Source organism: Hydractinia symbiolongicarpus, chromosome 12 (assembly GCF_029227915.1).
Source record: "Hydractinia symbiolongicarpus strain clone_291-10 chromosome 12, HSymV2.1, whole genome shotgun sequence".
NCBI classification, from domain to species: domain Eukaryota; kingdom Metazoa; phylum Cnidaria; class Hydrozoa; order Anthoathecata; family Hydractiniidae; genus Hydractinia; species Hydractinia symbiolongicarpus.
The window spans coordinates 5,243,672-5,264,529 of record NC_079886.1 but is presented as its reverse complement, the minus strand read 5'-3'; the positions used below and the strand labels follow the sequence as shown (position 1 = coordinate 5,264,529).

The following is a 20,858-nucleotide window of genomic DNA, read 5'->3' as shown; positions in this document are numbered from 1 at the left end:
CATGTTCCATGTAGAAACCAGTTCAAAAATGGGAGGGAGTACTATTGTTTGCTCGAATGCAGGATTTAAAAAATATACTAGTGCAGTGTAAAACACGTGGGTAGGCGACCGCCAGCGGGCTGTACACGAAATTCTGAATGTATGCATTATGCGAGAATTTTCGAGTGCGAAATATTCAAACCTTTGAAATTTGCAAAAGTTTTTTCCGCAAAAACTGCGAAAGAATTGTCTACGTGACAAGTTTCAACTTTCGCAGGTTACAAATTTTCGCGAATAAAGCCCGATTTTACATTTCGCGGGTTCGGCAAAAAAAAATTTTTCTTTACTAGCGTTTGGTATTTCATCCCAAAAAGGCCAACATGACACTGCTTATTTTTGCTTACGGAAATTGGTATACTTCCACCATTCGCTAAAGTTTTTGCACTAAAATTCTCCATCTTCACGAAATCGTGAAAGTTTTTCACCGCCAAATTACGTCTAAATCGTGTACTCGCGAAAGTAAAATTCATTTTCCTCGCGAAGATTTGTGCCTTTGAATAACTACAAACTGTCAAAATTTCCATCGGACCAAGCGTACGCGTGAGTTGATGGAGATAATGCTTCTTTTTACGGAGCTAATTAACTCCGTCATTCTTCGCCACTCATTTCAGCCCCTTCACCGCTGGTGGGACCGCCTTTAGGCGGCCGATAAGAAAAAATTTCTTGAGTTTACTCCACTAGAAGAACAATGGAAAGGATTGGAGATATTTAGAAATTTGCTGACCTCATAATTGGTCCGTTCATAAGAAAAAGTGTTTGTTCAAATTTGTTTTGATGCTTTTATTGTGTAGAGTTCAAAACGTTAACCGAAAAATGTATAAGACATCGTCCCTTCGTCAATTTTGAAACAGCGACTATAATCGTGGGCATAATATAGCGAGACACAACCTCGTCCCCAGGGTCTTGTGGTCCCTGAGCCGTTATTACGGAGTGGCCAACAATAACCCCGGCACAGGCTGGTCACGTGGTACAAAAATGCCTAGATATATTGAAAAATTTTGAAATTCTGAAGATATTGGGATGCAAATTTGGCGCTTCATATCATGTGGAACTAAAAATGGTATTTTCTTTTTCTAACATAATTCTCAAACGAGCCTTCCTAAAGTTTATGCAAACTTTACCTGGTCCTTTTAACCACTCCACAAAGTAAATCGACCGCCATATTTGTTGTATTTTTGTTTACTTAAAACACCCGCGCATGACAGAAATCAAGTTTTGCCGGGCAATAGGTGTTCATAAATTGTTTTTCGGGTATAATTACCATAGATTAGAAAATATCATGTGACCAACCTGTTCCAGGTCCTTTTCGCCGCTATAAACTTAATCAACGAGGCAAAAAGCTCTGGGAACGAGGTGGAACGAGACATTAATGGTGCACATTATTTAAAAAACTTAATGTTGTGGATAGCCCAGACATGCATTTAGAGGGTTTTAACTTTACCATATTGACTTAGGGGAGAGGGGAAGGGTTTGCAAACTCAAATTTTATGTGAATTTCTGATTTGTTTCATAATGTCCACGATTGTAGTCAATATACCCCGTGGAGAAAATCCAGCAGAACTTAGGAAAAGACCTGTCAATTATTTTTCGATGCAGTCAGCAAAGGCCTTTTAAAAAAAATTCATTACCTCTATTGTGCAGAGTCTGGAACCCTGGTCAAGAAAATGAATACGGTTTATCAACTTGTCTGTTTAGAAGAACCAGGTTTGTAAGTCCAGCGGTGAGAAGTTTGACCTTAGTGACCCAGACGAAAGCTTATGTTATTTTTACCCGTTTCAATGTTTTAGGCCTCAAACTCAAAAGTGAAATACAATAACTCCACTAAGTTTATTTAACTACAATCATAGTTTTAAGAAACGGCCAGTTCTCGAAATGGCAAAACAGTGTCACCTGAAAAATGCTCGCAGCCAAAATGCTCGGGTAGGTGCGAAGGGCGGGTGAGGAAAGTTGGAAATGCGCAGTTTCTGCGATGTCCGCATTATAGAACAATTAACGCGACGGTCCGGAAATGTTCAGTAAATCGAGATTTCAAAAACTTTTTTTAATAAATGTCATCAGTCGAAAAATTAGAGGAGTTTATTCGCTGTTTCTCACAGCTACCACCTTTGACTAACAGCGAGAAAACACAACTTGCGTAGACAAATTGATGACGTCGTGATGACGTCGTGATAACCTGATAATAGACGCAAAAAATTTATTTTTTTACTTGTGTTGTTTCCGAGTTTTTTCGGATTCTGGATTACAATACAATATGACTGCGGAGTATGTGCATGCGTATATTACAGTGAGTATAAATGTTCCACGTTGTGTTGCATAAGCCTCTGCAGTTCTGCTGCAGAATTGCAAATTGAAAATGGAACACCCAAGCGAATCTCGACGACCGTATTGCTGAAATTGTCTGTAAAACATTCGACAGGCATTAGGAGGAAACTCTTCAAGCGGTAGGAATAGTTGGTGCGTAAATCGCCATGTAAGTCCAAAAAAGAGTGAAATGGCTACTCAACTGAAGTCGTGATCAGTGCATCTGGAATTAGAAGGAAACTTTCATTAGTTTTACTTTTGCAAAAGTATTGACAAAACACTTGCAAAGGTGGTAACAGCATAGCAGAGGAAAATATTGAAGGTGCAAAATATTTCCTACAAGAAGATACGAAGTTGGTTAAAAAAAACGTATTAAATAGATCAGTATTGCCGATAGAAAGAACTAGGAAACTGTCAACGAATACTGAATCGCGGACTTAGCTTTCGACTCTGAGGACGAAAGAATGACAAACAAAGCAATACAAAACTTTCACCAAAAAATGGCGATCAAAAGATATGCGATATACCATATAATTGAACGGCGGAATTCCTGGCGTAAGAAACCTCCACGGAACAAAGTTAAATTCGCAAACGATTTAAATCAACTTATTCTAAGCCAGGCCTAAGGGTTTAGGATTTAAAGTTGATATTAAATTGATGTAATTTTTGGTATCTAAAGAAAAAAATCGATAAATTACTAGCACAAATCAATGTAATGAAAAGTGAAATTTCACGGATTAATGGATGTAGTCAAAGGGTCCCTTCAGAGTGTGACCATAAGTTCCCTCACACTGCGTCTAACTCCGCAGACATATAGTTTTATTGAGTCGCGCTCAAGTTTGTACGAAATAAAAAGATTTGACAGCCTACTGCACGATAAGATGTTATTTTGGGAACTAAAAGTTGCAATCGGTTTTAAGATAAAGAAAAATTTCTTAACTTCCAAATTTGTATATCCTGACAAACAATAACTGACGTCGTAGCGCAGGGAACGTTTACACCAGAGGAAAAATGTAAGAACTCTACTTATTGCGAACTCTTAGCATTTGTATGAGAACATCTACTGACTTTTAGACAATTTATTTTTTGGCGGCCTTTTTTAGTGAACGAATACAACAGCTTCTACTATCTTGGTGAAGTGTTAGGGAAGCGTTAAGTCTAAAATAATGTCCCTTTTTGACTCTAGCTGTATGCAATGCTCACCGTCTAGCGAAAATCCAATTTCATTAACAAACGTATTTCTTCTTGTGTCACATTGTTAGGGAGATGTGAAAAGAAGCGTCATTTTCGATGTTCGTAGAAAAGTCGGAACGTATTTTATTGAACATCTGTTAAAAGTGACTAAATTTTGGCGAGGTGACTAACATTAAGTCTGACTAAAATTTTGCGCGACCCATTATTTTTGTCCAACCCATAATGACAGTATTGTGCTGATAGGTCTCGATCGGGGATGAACTATCTTGCAGTTTGTGTGTACGCTGCAGGTCATTGTAAAGCTGACATTGCAGAAGTCGCTGTGCTGGAAATACAAAAGCACTCTCCTCCTATGATAATATTGATCTGTTCTGTACGAAGAAAGCAAAAGAGGAATCGTCACAGATAAAAACTGTCAGTCTGTATCCCGCATAGTTCCACATAGTTGTTGATAACATTGGAATATCTAATTCTAAAGCAAACATTGATGGGGTTGAGCAAGTGGGTGATAACAGAGTTGTCCCACTAGGTGATAATAATGATGAAAGATCTGTTGATGAACTGGTTGGTGACATTAAGAAAGAGGAATTTTTAGGAGAAGTTAGATCATGTGTGACACCAAAGTCAATTTCATTTACATTGTCTGGTTCTGTTTTGACACCAACTGAAGCAATTGAAGATAGACCAAATTTATCTCTTTTGCACTTTTTGTTGGGAAGATAATCTCTTTCTTTTAGTGTTTTTTTTTTCAATTTTCGTCGTACCATAATCTGTTAAATGCAATGTGGGTAAAGGGCTTGCATCTGTCGGTTTTCAATATTTATAATGACTTGCACAGATCACATGCTGTTTTTTTAACACAAAGTACCTTCATTACAAGCGGACCCCCACTTAGTATACAACTTAGGGTTTCTACAAGTGTTAAAACGTAGCCCTAAACTCCCATTAATTTAAATATGGACAAAATTATTAGTGGGACAAAATTTTTGGTCGGACAAAAGTTACCAAGTCTTTTAGTGACTAACATTTTGACCAAGATTTAACCAATGTTTTGCCGATATACAATTTCAATTTTGATTTTAGGGCATGGAGGTTGGGGATTAAATTCTAAGCGTGATTAAAATCACGTTTGAGTTTCACATTTGTGTAGCTTTTTGCCGGCTTGTGGTGCTAATAAAAATTGCGATTTTTAAAATTTACATAACCCAGACTACTTTTTGCTGCAGCTAAAAAGGTCTTTTATAGAATCGTGGGATGAATTCCGAAATTTTACCCGCTTTTACAATATATGACGTCAGGAATTGTAGATATGCATGGTTGTCGACACGACAGCATTAAGTTAGAACAATTCTTTTTCTTCTCCACCCTGAAATAATGCTTGGGGTGGCTACTATTTGCTAACACGAAATGTTGTAACAAAATCTATAACGATAATGTATCCCATAATGCTACTTATTTTCTGTGCCTTTCATGTTATAGGTTGAAGGAGGGGCGAACAGTGCGGGCACGGCTGCTGATTGAAAATTCATGATTCCAGGGTTAATTTCAAGGACCAGATACGCTGGTCTGGATTGTTCCGTAAAACATGGGTTTATCGAAGTTTGTCACAAAATACCATTTTTTCTCCCATCCATGAATGTGAAAGATTTGTAAACGCTGAACCCGTTGCACGTTCTATTTGTTGTGGAAAGTTTTCGGTCTGTGTATTTATCGAATTTGTCGCCATCTTATTGAAGGTTATAAAATACTGGAACTACGATTGCATGTAAAATATTTTGGGTTATCTTCAGTGTTTGTTGGTAAGTACAATTTGTGTGTAGTTATTTTATTAGATTTTGGGATTTAGAAGTTCCTTAATTTTTGCTGCCTCGATGAAAATTTATTTTGTGGCTGACACATAAATTTTTTTGTTCGCCTCTCCTTTAATTTGGATATAATTTACATCCAAAATTCAACTACTTTTGTTGAGTTGAATAAGAATTCCTATGAATTTCTGAAGCTGATCATTCGGAGTAACAAAAACAAAACAAACAAACAATCTATTTTCATTCGGTTGGTATTATAGGAAAATAATATTTGGCAAAAGCTTTGGCTATGCATATTATCAAATAATATAGATTGTGCGAATAATTAGTTCTACATAAAAAATGGAATATATACATATAAACATATCTTTAAAATAATCCACTTTCCATCGATACTGATCGGTGTGAATCCAATAAAAAATCTACCTCAAACGCTTCCTCTTCGTCGTGCCTAAACTCTTGAAAGTCATTCATGTCAGATGCATATTCTGTCCCTGGCGACGGAGGAGGGGCATAAGAACAAAAGTTCGCGCTTGAAGAGAATCCATCCTCATCCTCGGAGTTTTTTAATTCCCTTACGGTAACAACACTTTCTTCCGATGCGTACCGTGAAAAACTTGCCTCGCTGGCGGGGGAAGGTAATATTCTTTCTTCGTTACCCACTGTATCCGCGATGCTGGTTAGGTAAGACAACTTACGTGTCAAAGGTTGGCTATTTAAAGTCTCTAGTGAAATATAGCGATGACTTCTGTAAAATGGTTTGCGGTTTGATGAAATATAAGAGCTTGCCAAAGATGGCGGATTTACACATGACACACCGTCAGTACTCGACGTCTGGCTCATATATCCACAGGATTCTTTTTGACAATAAATACATTGCGGCGGTTGTTGCACTTTTGGTTTGATTGAAGCAACTTTCTCATTATCTGTTAGAATCGACTCAACATCGCTTGGCATGTACAGAGGCGTGGCTGGCGGTACAGGGAGTTCCCTCTCGTCGTAATAGTTGCTATTATAATCATCCGCCCTCCTACTGAGAGTCATCTCAGAAGACATTACTGATGGTGGCGGATTTAACGGAAGCAAAACACTATCTGCCACAGCAGTAGAAGAGCCAGTGATGTATCTTAAATCGAAGTTGGGCGCTAAAGTAACTCCGGTCGAAATTAAAGACTCTGCGACTGATTTTTGTCTATCGCCAATGGACGGGAAGAAAATAACAGGCTCTTCACTAACTGTATATTTGGTCTGAAGATTTTGATCTTTGTTGAGCAGTCTCATTCTTTTGTGATGGCGCATGCACACGATGTAAAGCACACACACAAAGATGAGAGTTGTGACAAGCGCACCCGAGATTATACCAGCAGTGTAAGAGTATTCGCTACCTTCGTCGTGAATTTTCACTGTCTTCGTTGGAGTCAACGTTGATATTTTATCTTTTGTCGAGTCTATAAAAACAGCTAAATAGGTTTTAACGAAACAAATAAATAAATTAATAAATCTACACAATCGTTGACACATGACGGTTTAATTTTCATTTCAACGGAGAACAACGGTTTAATTTTCATTTCAACGGAGAACAATGTCCCACTCTCGCAAAAATGATTCAAACTTTAATGTGTTTCGCAAATTCAAACTGTAGCAACAGAGAATAAGTAAAAAACTTACTGAAAAAAATTCTGCATGACCTTTCATCTTCATCTTCACCATTAACGCAATGAAATGTCCCATCACACATAGCACTAGCAGGGACACAATTTCCACGAACACAACGAAACTCCTTCTCTCTGCATGCTAAATAAATCAAACGTACAGGCATAGTTAATAACAGCTTTTGCAACAGTCAACTCATACAAACGTTATTCCTCCTCCTAAAAAGGTAACTTACTGCAATCCGACTCCGTCAATCCAATTTCACATTCAGTAATTTCACTGCAATGAGTGGTCGGTACCTGACATTGATTATTGCACACAACGGGACAAGTTTTTCGATCTCTCACTGCAAAAAAAGAGTCAATTACTACAATGCCGCCATCATTGTTGGAAAAGTTAGAAACTGAAGCAAGGGCTAGCTATTTTGCTTAATTGCAGTTAAACTAATTGTTAGCTAAGCTAAAGAAATATAGAATTTAGTTTTATTAAACCTCTTCATATAGGAAACTCTATAACGTATAAGTGGATGTTCCAAATTTACAAACAAGAAAATGCGAAATTACATACCTGTGCAATGTGTTGTGTTACCATACGGCAACACGTATCCAAGTGGGCACCCACATTGAGTCACCGTATGTCCGCTCTTTGTTAGGGTGCTATAACAAACATGACTGCACCCGCCATTATCAATCTTGCACGGATTATCAACTAAACAAAAATATGAAATACATATTATAACTTCTTATTGAAAATGTTCCTATCTAAATCCCAACCAAGAAAGTATCAGAGGTACACATTTAAAATTTTTTTAATAACGAAGCAGATGAGATGGAGAAGAAAAAAATTCTACCTTCCATCCGTGTGAAATCAACCACGAGAATGTCATTCACGAGTTCGTATATTCGCGGAAAATAAGAAATCTTGCGATTCTGTTCTAGATGATGAAGCTCGGACCTCTTTAACTTCTCTCGCGCTGTTTTGATTTCGTTATCCACCCAATACAACAAATTTTCATGAACAGCAATTGCTTTTGCTTTATACTCGTTCCCATGAAATGCAACACGCTCCCTTTTCTTTTGTCCTAAATAAAACAAGCTTCAATTTACTAATCGCCATTAATTTGTGATGACATGTAACAGCTACACGAATCCTGCCGAAACTTACAGAGGTCTTTATAACTACCAAATAAATGTAGTGTGTGCTAAAATTTAAGAATAAAATGTACACAGAGAATAAACTTTCCCAAAATAAGGGTTGATTTTGTCGGAACATTTGATCTGCAAACTGCGTAAATAAATTCTGCAGTTTATATTGACACTGTTACCAAAGTAGCCGTTATGATGCGATGCTATTACAGACAGGATAGTAAAAAACTCAGCACGTAAGCACAGTTGGTGTGTCTACCACTTCGTACGCGTGACAATAAGTAAGGAAGATAACCCATATAAATTTTGAAACAAACGACAAAACAAAAAAAGCACAAAAACATTTTTATTTAATTACCAGAAAAAACAATGTTTTATACTACATAAATTGCACCATTTGCAGATGATCAAAACAGTCTAATTTTCTAATCCTCACGGACAGCCACCACACTATTCTCAAAAAACAACAAACCTAACAGGTTCTAATTCTTAATCCACAGCGTTTAAAAAAACAACGACTTAATACCTTACCATTAAAATCCATGCTATAAATTCGATACTCTGTCATATGCACCCAGAAAAGCCTGTTCGATTTTTGATCCACCGCTATATCATACGTCGGCTTCACGACAGTATTGGGCTGCGTTTGTCGGAGTCGCTTTGGTATGTCTTTCTCATTGAAGAGATGGAGTCGTTTTACGTTGGAGCCATCCATGTTCATCGATTCGATCGAATCAGCCCCGTGATTGTTCCGTGATAAAAACGTGTTGATAAAGAACACTAACCTGCAATCAAAAAGATGATATATACATGGCATCACGGACGTACACGTCAAAAGTGGTGGTATTCCCTTAATGTTTGTGACAGTTTGGTTGCATCCTATGGCAGATTTTTATTTGCACCCTGTTCCTATTTTTTTTGACAACGGAGGCAATCCTTCTAATTCAATTTATTTCATGTCCTATGATAATATGGTGCAATACTCTGGTTGCACCCCTTGTCAATTTTTTGATTGCACGCCATGTCAATTTTTGGTTGCACCCCATTTCAATTTTTCTTGAGAACAGAGTCAAACTTCCTAATTCAATTTTTTTTGTGTCGTATGTTAATGCTGACCATATCAGTTTAACATTATCATAGTAACAATCCTTTGCCATATTTTCATAATTTGAAAAAAATAAAACGGAGAGGAGTTTCGGACGTTTTAGTGAAAAACAAAAATTTAGATTTATGGCTACTAATTATGACTAAAAAATTAAATATTTATATTATCTTATAGATAATTTAATTTGCTTTTACATTTAATAAATAATTTTTGTAAAAAAACCCAGAAGCTTTGAGAAATAATGAATATACTAAATATGTGTCTGAACTATTTCAGTATCCTAAATTCTTTTTTAAACAATCGGGCATAAACAATCTTAAGGTAAATTTAATTTTAAAGTGAGTAAACACGCGACAGTGTGAATTTAGCATTAGGCTTGCTTTGAACATTGAAACTCCGTTTAATTTTGCCATAGTAAGTGAGATATCCTTTAAAAAAGCAATTTAAAGGAATGACTGTGGTAGATTGGTATCTTTTATATTCAAATTTATGATCGCATTAAATTACAGTATTCAAGTTTGAAACAATTAAAAAAACTATGCTGGCTGATTTCCAACACAGTGCATTTCAACAAAATTAAATTTCATAAATGGCATCTATTTAGCCATAATTGCGAAGATGGGAAAAGGTGGATTTATGGTCAACCTCATAATATCCACTCTAACCACACGAAATCCGCAAAACACTGTTAATTAAATCAAAAAAGGAGTGGTGTGAGAATATTAAATGCTGACTGTTCACGTAAGTGTATTTATATTTCCTTGACCTACATCTGCCGTTTATACACTTAATTAGACCTGATTTGACTAACGTTCGAGTAATACACGATAGAGTAATACACGATAGAGTAATACACGATAGAGTAATACACGATAGAGTAATACACGATAGAGTAATACACCATAGGGTAATACACGATAGAGTAATACACGATAGAGTAATACACGATAGAGTAATACACGATAGAGTAATACACGATAGAGTAATACACGGTAATTCACTAAACATTTCAAAAGCCTCGAGACAAGGAAAACCAGTTGAAGCATTTCTTTATGTAACAGAAACGCGACTAGCAAAGCCATCCAAAAATTTACAATCTAATCATGTTCGCAGGTATATTTTACTAACAAATTAGCGATATTAAAAACGTCTTTTAAAAATGTTTGCCAGAGGAGAGACAAAGTATTATTTACTAGCGTTTATTTACTTAAATTTAACTTTGGCCTTGCTTCCTGTTATAGAGTCCTGGGTACTAGGTCCTTCAATAATGTTCTGTGTCATACTTCGGCATCGTGGGTCCCGGTTTTCCGAGTTTTTTAAAATTCTTCTGGCTAAATGTTAAAACATTTTTGACAAAACAGCATGGCAATACGAGGCCATATTATTGGGACCAACCTCGTTCCCAGCGTGTTTAAAAAAACGCATCCTTGTAAATAAACGACCAGATAAAAACCCTTTTTAAGGCCATGTGAAAAAAAATTAATCTTTAATAACATTGTTACTCTGTCATTAATCATCATTACCTAATTAGGGCGAAAGTTAATGTCGTGAATGAGTAATCAGAACGTCACAGTAAATCATATTAAAAAAAAATACTTAAAAAACAGTATCAGAACGGTAACATTTTTAACCCATGTGTTTCGTTTTCTTACGCGATTTCTAAATAAGAATCAATTACCCAGAGCCGCCAATCAGTGAAGCGCGAAAAACACAATAAATAAAAAAACAAAACAAACAAACAAATAACAATGACGGCCTACCCTCTTTCTGGTAGCACAATCAACTTTGTTGGATGATACTTTTTATTATCAAATATTACACCACTTTTCTGTCTGTCGTATAGGTTCACGAAGTGAATAGTGTGGTTGTTTTTATCAATCCAGTATAAAGTGTTTGTGAAAAAATCGATGGCAAACGAAATTGGTTTCCCGCCCTCAATTCCCAAATCTACGGTTTTGTTTACGTCACGTGATGGAAACTTGATTTCATTGGTTCTTTCATCTAACCAGTAGACTGTGGCGGTTTGAATGTTATATCCAATACTATTCACGGAGATTTCGAATGGAATATGCAGTGGTACTTCGGCTTCTTGTTCTTGCAACGATACTCGATAAATGACGGACTTTTCACTGAGCAAAACAAATTTTTTCGGACCTGTCAATTGGAAAGAAAAAGGTTCAGGTTAACATTACACAATAGTCTGGACAAGTTTTCCACTCATTCTGCAACAAAATTTTTTTGAAGGATATTAGGAAGATTTAGTTTTTGGAAGATTTTTTCGATTAGCGGAGAAAAAACATACAAAACATTTTTCAGAAGTTTGTAGGAGAATTCATTTTCGCATAACTGATGCATAAATTGAGAGGCGTGGTAGCCCTGCTTTAATCTGTTCTTCGTAAATACAACACTGAGAAAATATTTCCAAGATTATTAACTTAAATTAATAATTTAAATTTTTCTCGCTTTTCTTACACTCAAGCTTCTTATATAAAATAGGTTTAAAAATAATTCGCAGATTCTACACTCTTAACTGAGCTAAAATGTTAGAGTTCACACTTACCAAAAGGCGAGTGTGAATACTCCCACCTTAACATGCTCCAACACTTATTTCTCTTCAGGTAAGACAAAATTTAAAATATAAATTTGTTGTCTTTGGTTATATAACTTACCAATACAAGAAGTGTTATCTATGCTGAGCTTGTAGTGATTCTCACACATGCAACTTCGAGCTCCAACAGCCGTTGCAAAACATAAGTGCTCGCAACCTCCATTATTCTGGTCACAAATGTTCTCTCCTAATCACAACAAAAATACATGAATATGCATAATTTCACGCATTAAATTATCAACATTCAAAACTTTGTTCTTTTTGTGTAGCAAACCTTTTCACCTCTCTCTTTAATGTTGCGCTTGTAAAAAAATGTTAATTCAGTAACTGAGAAATCATTTCTATGTTGAAAATTTACTAGCTGTTATAGCGATACATCAAAACTGTTCCAAATCACCATAAACAAAAATAAATATGATAGCTTGGAAATAACAAACACATAACAACGCAGTCTCTCTAATTCACGTCAGTACTCTGACATAATTACTGACGCAAATGCTGACGTTTCAACAAAGCAAGCTGACAAATAACATATCGTGTTGACAATTTTTGCTAGCATGAAAATATGTGAATTAGAAAGGTTGGATATAATCAAGTTTGGTCCTTACCCGCATCCAGCCTATCATAGAGCGCTGCTACATCATGAAACCAAGCAACTTCTTCCTTCAATTTCTTCATACCTGAACCATCTTGTTTTTTGACTGACGAAATTGCTGAGACAACCGAATCTTCTCTTTCCAGTTCACAAAAATAAAGTCGATCTCTAAAAACTGTCAATCCAACTGACGTACCCAGTGAAGAGACAACGACTCTGTGATCTTTGCCATTTAAGTCTATGCTTTCAATATTGTGAAAGCTCATTTTGGAAATGTAATATATACGACTGTCATTTACATCAACAGCCAGACCAGTGACCTCCCCAGTAATATTTTTAATTACACGTTGTGAAGAACCATTTAAATTTGATTCAAGCAAACAAGAATGAATTCCCTGAACTTCAAACCAATAAAGTTTTCTAAAACGGAAGCATTAAAAGGACATAAAACAACAGCAAATAAATGTCAATCAAGGTTGTGCCGCAGTTTCAATAAAATACTGAATTACCTGATCACAGGGTTAACCGAAAGCAACGTGGACTTAACTCCTTTTTTCTCTGTATGAACTAAGGTCTTCCTAAATCTGCCATCAATTCTTGATACTTCGATACGATTTAAATTTCTTTGGGACCAATATATATTTTCACTAATAAAATCTACATCAAACCCACCAATAGCTTTATAAAATCCCTTTTGAATAACACTGTCTTGATCAGTATTGTTTATAAGTCCTGTTTTTATTTTTGCATGGCCGCCGTCGTGTGTATTTTCAACCCAAATTATCTGATGTTTTCTGGACAGTGCAGCAACATGACTGATGACATGTCCCTTTTTCTTTGGAACACTTGAAACAAGTGAGGGATCCAGAGGTAATAAATTAATGTATGAACCAGTTGAGTACAGTATAAAGCCAGTGATTGCTGAAATGGACAAAAAACAAACAATGACATAAATTCTACTTCTGTTTTGAGGTTTTGTGCATGAAGTCACTGAATTAAATATTACAAACAGGTGTAAACTGCAATTGAACTTTTTGTTTTGTTTGAATTTTAATGCAATACATAAAAATGAAGAAATTTTCTGTTGAACATTAAAAAAAAACAAAAAAACTGTTATATCATTATAAGGCATATAATAAGGTACCAACATGAACAAAAAAAATCACATACGCAAACAACTTTTGAGTGTCTCATCCAATGTGTAACCATCAGGGCATCCACACACTGGTGTACCAGAAGATTTATGAAAACAAAAGTGACTGCAGTTGTAGTTGTTCAATTGGCATGGATTGCTGCCATGTTTCATGTTTGTATCAATTGCTTTTACATCCATGATGTCTGCCACACTATGCATCAATATCTACAGAAATGAAATTTGTTTGCACAATTCAGATATATATAAGGAAAGCCAAAACAACAACAACAACAATTTTTTGTTATGTTATTTTGGACTCTAGTTATTTGCTGTATTTAAATATACCGTGAGTAACGTTACTTTGATGAGAATATATTTTGCATGACGTGACGTTTTTTTACCCTGCCTATTTTAAGTTAGCATTTCTGATGTTGTCTAGAAAGACAAAGTATAACCTATTGCTGGACTTTTCTCAAATTTATTTTGAAAACTTCCAATCTCATTGGAATTTAATAATCCAAATTATCAAATTTAATGAAAAGACCACCAGAAATTTTCATTCAAATAAATTAGTACATTTGAAAATTAACCATACCTTTCTCTTTTTTGTAACAAGATTAAACTGGTATAAAGTTCGCATCCAATCAGTCCAATAAATGTAATCACCCATAACAGAAACGCCATATGGATGTGTAGAAATTGCCTCTTCGCCAAGTTTGTGCCTGGTTTTATGTCGGAGGTCGTAAAATTCCAACCCACCTTTTCCTCCATCACACCAGTATAGGCGCTGATTTTGGTAATCCAAGGATATGCCATTTGGCCACTTTAATGATGTGTTGACTAGAACAACACGATTTTTACCATCTAAATCTGCAGCTTCTATCTTTGCTTCATCTCCCCAATCACTCCAATATAATCGCCTGAAATGTTAAAACACATTAACAACAATAGATTACTACATTCTGCTATACATAAATAACAAAGCAGGTGAAAAAAGACCTTACTTACCCTTCAGTTGGATCAACTGCCAGACCACGAGGTTCCTTCAGATTGGAATCTATAATGACTGTATGCGCAGAGCCATCCAAGCGTGAAACATAAATCTTCTTGAATTTAGAACATGTCCAATACAAATTTCTGGCCACCCAGTCCACAGCTGGAGTATCAGGTAATGTAAAGCCATCAGGTATAACAATTTCAGAACCTAATTAAAGAAATTCATAAAATTTAGGCAATGAGATTTGTTTTCGAACAACAAAATTAATGAGAATGAGAAAGCTTGCTATGGATAGTGAGCAAGTGCTTAAGTTTGTGTATATATATATTTATAAATGCTTGTCTTTTTTATGGAGATTCATATGTCTAGAACACTTAGCTAAAATCTACAAACAAATTTAATTATCAAAAATATCATCTAAAAAGGTTATAGTTTATCCTGGTATTGTGAAGATCATTTAAGAAGTCGTTTAAACAAAATTATTAGGTTTGTTAGAAAAAATCAAGCGCAGTTATTATCTCATCGTTTGGCCAGAGCAAAAAAGTTGTCTCTTTGTCAATTCTATCGATGTTCATCACAACACCAATATATTAGACTGACAAAAATACATTGCAAGATTAGTGAAGCCATTGCATTGAACTTAAGTTTGGGGCTAACACAGAAGTGGATGGAAATAATTGACCTCATCTCCTGCGTGGATAAGTGAGACAAAAATTAGACCAAATGCACAAAGCTTAGTATAAAATATTGTATGAAAGTTGCAGTTTTAATTTTTAGGTGAACTTTCACTAGGTGTAATTAGTCATGTGATTAATTTTATTACTTTTCCTAACTTATGAAGGTAATGCAATTTTTTCAAATTTGCATATCAAAAAGATAAAAGTTTGAATTTAAAAAATACTGACATTCATAAGAGTGCTACAGATATAAAATACCTAAAATATCATAAGTTATTTATTTTCATGCCACTCCTAAGGGATACATGGACAAAAAAGCCCAGGTATGATACGGTTAAGTTACACCCTCCCTGGGTGTACCTCTTTTCTCTACATTCTCCTTGTGCCTTTTATCAAGATTTAAGATCTTAAAAAAGAATTTAGCTCAGGGACAGATCTAGCGGTGGTGACATAGTACCAAGTGACCAATTTAATTTTTGCAGAACACGATGTAGCTGGTCACAAACATGAATCGGTTATAGGCCATGAGCAGAAACTGTTCGGAAAGTTCTTATTTCCTCCACAGTGTAATTTTTCGTAGTTCACATGATGAGAGGTAAGTGATGTTTAGCACTTTAATATTAGTTAAATGTTTTTTATGGTTTTGTATCACATTTAAACACAATTGTTGCAGTGCCAACACTTTATTTCAACTTCAGCTCAATTGAATTTGAAAAAGACAAAATAAGAGAAAGACTCCTAAGCATTTTAATTCGGAAATACGATTATGTCAATAAACATGTTACTTTTTTAATCTAGTGTTTTTTTTTTAATAATTTTTTTTTCCTAATGATATTTTAAAGACATGAAAATAATTAAATTTTGTGCAAAAACTAAACATCATATTAGACATTTTTTTATCTAGACGGCGTGATGTTTTGGTGAGTAAACCATTTTAAAAATATATATTGGTATTATTGAAAAAAGGTTTACTTTTTGTTTTTTCCAGGTTTTAAGAGCAGAGGTGATATAACAAAAAATCTCTTACGTGACTCATTTAGGTGTGCTCGCATTACATAGCCATCTTCTGACGAATCTGCCCAATAAATCATTCTTGAAACAGGATCGTAATCAACACCTTGAATTATTCCCCTCTTCTTAAATGGCAACCTAACATCCATACCTTCGTCTGCATCCAAGTATATAATACGCAAACCACTCTTGATACTTAATAAAAGGAACTTTTCGCGTTCTATAAAAGCAAGAATTTTTTTTTAAATTTGCATTAATAATCCCTTTTAATTTTCAAAAACAAAGAAAATATACTTACCTCTTGCACATGAGTGTTTATCACTCAACAGCTTAATTCCAGTTGGACAACCACATGAATATCCATTTTGCCTAAGCAAACACAAGTGGCTACAACCACCATTTTTGATATGACATCCAGAATTCACTACATTAATGATAAAAATAAGTATAAAAATAAACCATTGAACATTAAAAAAAGTGAATCTTTAGAGAAGTGTAAAACTTACAGAAGGGTTGCGAGAGTTTTCCGTAACTTCTTACAGAGTTAACTGACTGCAGTCCATCAACTTCTGTGACACAATTTGATAAATTTCTACCTCGAATATTACATGAAGTTATGCTGGTTTGGCTCAATTCAGAATAAAAAAGTCTTAAACCAACAAGGGCCATAACATGAATATTTTTTGCCTGGTAAAATGTTTGTCTATTCGACCCATTTATGCTAACTTTTTCAATCATTGTTGTCATGAAATTGTACCAGTAAACAGTCTTGCTCGTTGAATCAACAGTAAGGACAGTTGGCCAGATGTTGTTGCCATTAATCAATATGCGACGATCACTGCCGTCCATGTTAACTCGAGCCAATATATTCTGATCATTATGAATATCAGTATAGAACAACAAACTGTAAAAAGAAAATTGTTTAGTTAAATTATTGATTGTTCACATAATACAGCAAGGAATTATAGGGCTGTTATTGGAGCACTGCATAAGCAATAGAAATATGAAGCGATTGCATGATGTGAAAAAAAGCCAAAAAAGAGATTGCAATATAAAAAATATGTACGTATGTATGCAGATAATTAACTTGCAATGCTGCGCATGGCTTACTATATAAACATTATTTTGCCAATTGAAAAGTCTCTCAAGTATATTCCCTTTAATTGTCTGATTGAAATGGTGTTAATCCCTCAGCAAGGCAGCAACAAACATAAATATTTTAGTTCAGTCTCAAATTCTAGCTTATATTGAGTGTCAGTGCATAGAGAGCATGGAAGTTAATTCCTTTGATTTTTAACAAACAAATTGTGAAAAAACGATTTTTTGGAAATTATAAAATATCTCTGCTGCTTTAGATGCTTTAGATGTCAAACATTGAACTGATTTGTTATCTTCAGGCTTTAAACGAATGTATGCATGTTGGAGTGCACATGAATTTTGGCAGAGACGATACATAAATGTTAATTTTATAATTATACATTTGTATAATTACAAAACTTAACAAGACATGACAGGAACATGTATATCATTTTTTAAAATGTAGTACCTACCCATTAGTTGGAGACAGATTTATTAAAATGTATTGGGTAATACCACTTAATATAACACGTTGAATAGAACCATCAAAATTAGAAACTTTCATTCGACCAGTGTCAATATCAGAGAAGTATAATTTCTTTGTAATCCAGTCAACCTGTAGATTCTTCAGTCCCATTTCATCTGTAGTTAATATCACCTAAGTAAAAGTGTTTTCTCTGATGTTTATAATATATACATGTTTATAATATTTTCTAGTATTATTTGTTTCAAAAAAGAAGACTGAAATTTTGCTAGCCCTAAGATCATATGTTAAGTTTGACAGTTGCCTAGTTTTCTGGTTGGCCCAAAGTTTTACTCTGTCTAAAAATATTAAGCTGTGTTTTAATATAGCTCCTTTTTATAATTTATATATTATTCTGTTATCATTAATCTGTATTTTTTAAAAACAACAATGAGATTACAATCATAAAATTCATGTATACTTTCTTGATAAAATCTTGATACAAGTTAAACCTATTGATGGATATTCATTAGATTTAGATAGTATAAATTTTACCTTTACTTCCTTTGTTATCAAATTCATGGAGTAGATGTTTTTTTTACCAACAATGAAGAACATCATTTGTGTTTCAAAGTCATAGTCCATATCATCAATGGCTTGATGAAGGACTTCAGTGATTTTGCTGTAGTTTCTACTACTGATGTGATACAAATAAATAGCATTGTTTTGAGTAAATAGCACATCTTCAGTCTGTAGACCTTCTAGAAATACAAAATATGAAATGCATCATATCATATCATCATATGAAAGTCGTTTCAAATGAAGTAATGGGATTACTTGGTCAGGAGTTCTTACTAATTACAATGGTATTTTTTTTATCATAAAACCCCCAATTTGTAAATAAAAGTTTGGTATACTTACAGACAGAATTATAATAAAGATAAGGATTTGACCTAAGTAACCAATTTAATCACAATTTTCTTGACTTTAAACTTTTTTTAAAATAACATGTTTTAAATCAAAGATATTAATTTTTTTACAAAAAAATTCCAGGTCAAAAGAAAAAATGGCGGATTGATAATGAAAAATTTAACCTTCTTCTATTTTTGTTTTAAAATTAGGGAGTAGGTAAAGCACTCACGTTTCTTTAAGAAATTTAAGCATACATATGCTAAACTAAAATATTTTTGAAAATTCCCTTCTTTACACTTATATATATATATATCAAAAATTCAAAAGTACATAATAGCTCTTTTCTGTATAATTTTTGGTGTAGAGTCCATGAAAACTATCCTTTAGCTATTCCCTAGTTTAAAATGGTCTATGGCACTATACCTCAAATAATAAAGGTTAGAAATAATAAAGGTTAGATATACTGCAATGGCTGGATATGCAAGATATGTCACTTTTTTTTAGTGACAAAACTGGCAAAAATTTTGCATCTTAAAAGTAATAGTGTGACTACAAATATTTTAGCAACATAACTTTAGCAAAATAGTTGCCCTCTTCCTTTATTCCACCCCATTTTAAAATACTCCCTAGGTCCCCTTTTTCAAAGTCCATTCTTTTAGCTGTGATATGTCAAAACACACTTCTAAATATATGTACATCTCTTATATATACATACCTAGACAACCAGAACACATCTCAATTTACAAAAACCTAAGTACACTTGTAAAGTTGTCTAGTGTAACTTTAAAAAAAACCTAACCAAAATAGCATCTAAGAATGCTATTATTTACGGACTTTAGCATGTGTGTTTATCCAAAACTTAATATATTTATTTACCCATGCCTCTAAATTTATGAAACTTACATCTCATAAAAGCTAGCTAACTAAGCTATCTACATAATAAAAATATGCTGAACAGGATTTCTACTACAACATTCATTCAGTCCTGCCATGGATTTCCTTCCTAAATTCAGGAAGTTTTTAAAATAATATTGGTTTTCATTTTTAAATTTTAAAATACAAATTTCTTTTTTAGCTACTTGAAAGTTAACTAGTTAACTTTAAAATGGAAAGTAATGTGTCACGTAAGGTCAAAACTTTGTTGTGTGCCACAGTTCAGGTTTAGGTTTTCCAAATCTATTGTATAGGAAACCATGATGGGTAATTAACATAACTAACTACTGTAGAATGTGAAAAAAAGCAATAAATTTTAAATCTATCTTTGCAGCTTCCATGCAGCAGTAAGTCAAGTGATTACGTGGTTTTAGAAATTAAAAAAACATTCTAAAGAAGGTAGCTACTTGCTTTTAGCTGCACCAGTCTATGAGCAAGTAAACATATTTAGCTAGCTAGCTAGTAGCAGAACACAGAATTTCTTACCATTAAGAATAGGAACAACATAAGTCAATATTGTTAAATATATCCAGCGCTTCATTATAATATATGTGTTTGTTTTGATAACATTTCTTGGTTGGAAGGTAAAACCAGGGTCCAAATAATAAAAATATACTCAACGGGATTTCTACAACAACATTCATTCGGCCTTGTCATCCATTTTCTTTCTGAATTCTGGATTAATTTCTTAATGTACGCTATAACGGATGTATTGATTTCATAATATTTTTATTGTAAAATAATATTACGTATGATTTTTCTTAAAATACCTATTTATTTCTTGTTTTCACTACATGGTTAAAAAATCATTATTTTTATTTTCGGTTCTTGTATTATAAACTGTGGTAACTACGCTCTACCTAGTAACCAACATATGAAATAACCCCCGGAAAACTTTATTATTGTTTGCAATGGCACGGTCGCTGCTGAACCAAAAATATCATGGCCTTTTTCATACTCACGAGATTTTTTTTTCTCGCGACCGGATTACTGTATTTAGGCTCGACTATTTTATTTATGCTAAAACTCGCGCGCGAAATTAAATCAGCAGCGTGAATTTCAGCTAAACAATATAGACAGTTTCTTTGCATTTTTTTAAAGGATGTGTCTAACTAGACATGTTTATCTTTTTAATGAGGTTCTCATGTGGTAAGACATAACAACATCGACCATTACGGTCTGAAAACAGACCCTGGGTTATTAAGGAG

At 34.2% G+C, this 20,858-nt stretch overlaps 1 protein-coding gene across 2 annotated transcripts; it reads right to left on the bottom strand.

Moving 5' to 3' along the window:
• Positions 1 to 5,574: 5,574 nt before the first annotated feature.
• LOC130621650 (low-density lipoprotein receptor-related protein 5-like) lies at positions 5,575 to 20,332 on the bottom strand. Of its 2 annotated transcripts, none has more exons than XM_057436977.1 (19): positions 20,137 to 20,332; positions 18,361 to 18,566; positions 17,816 to 18,000; positions 16,772 to 17,169; positions 16,564 to 16,689; positions 16,282 to 16,485; positions 14,589 to 14,784; positions 14,176 to 14,500; positions 13,616 to 13,805; positions 12,955 to 13,366; positions 12,459 to 12,865; positions 11,912 to 12,037; positions 11,003 to 11,396; positions 8,669 to 8,922; positions 7,843 to 8,073; positions 7,560 to 7,700; positions 7,228 to 7,338; positions 7,008 to 7,133; positions 5,575 to 6,799 (listed from the first exon to the last, which is right to left on the bottom strand). In XM_057436977.1, exons 1-19 carry the CDS (start codon positions 20,189 to 20,191, stop codon positions 5,709 to 5,711), a joined length of 5,178 nt encoding a protein of 1,725 aa, XP_057292960.1. In that variant the 5' UTR covers positions 20,192 to 20,332; the 3' UTR covers positions 5,575 to 5,708. The 2 variants fall into 2 exon arrangements, with proteins under 2 accessions (XP_057292960.1, XP_057292961.1); XM_057436978.1 differs by having other exon boundaries at positions 5,575 to 6,787.
• Between the last annotated feature and the right edge of the window lie 526 nt (positions 20,333 to 20,858).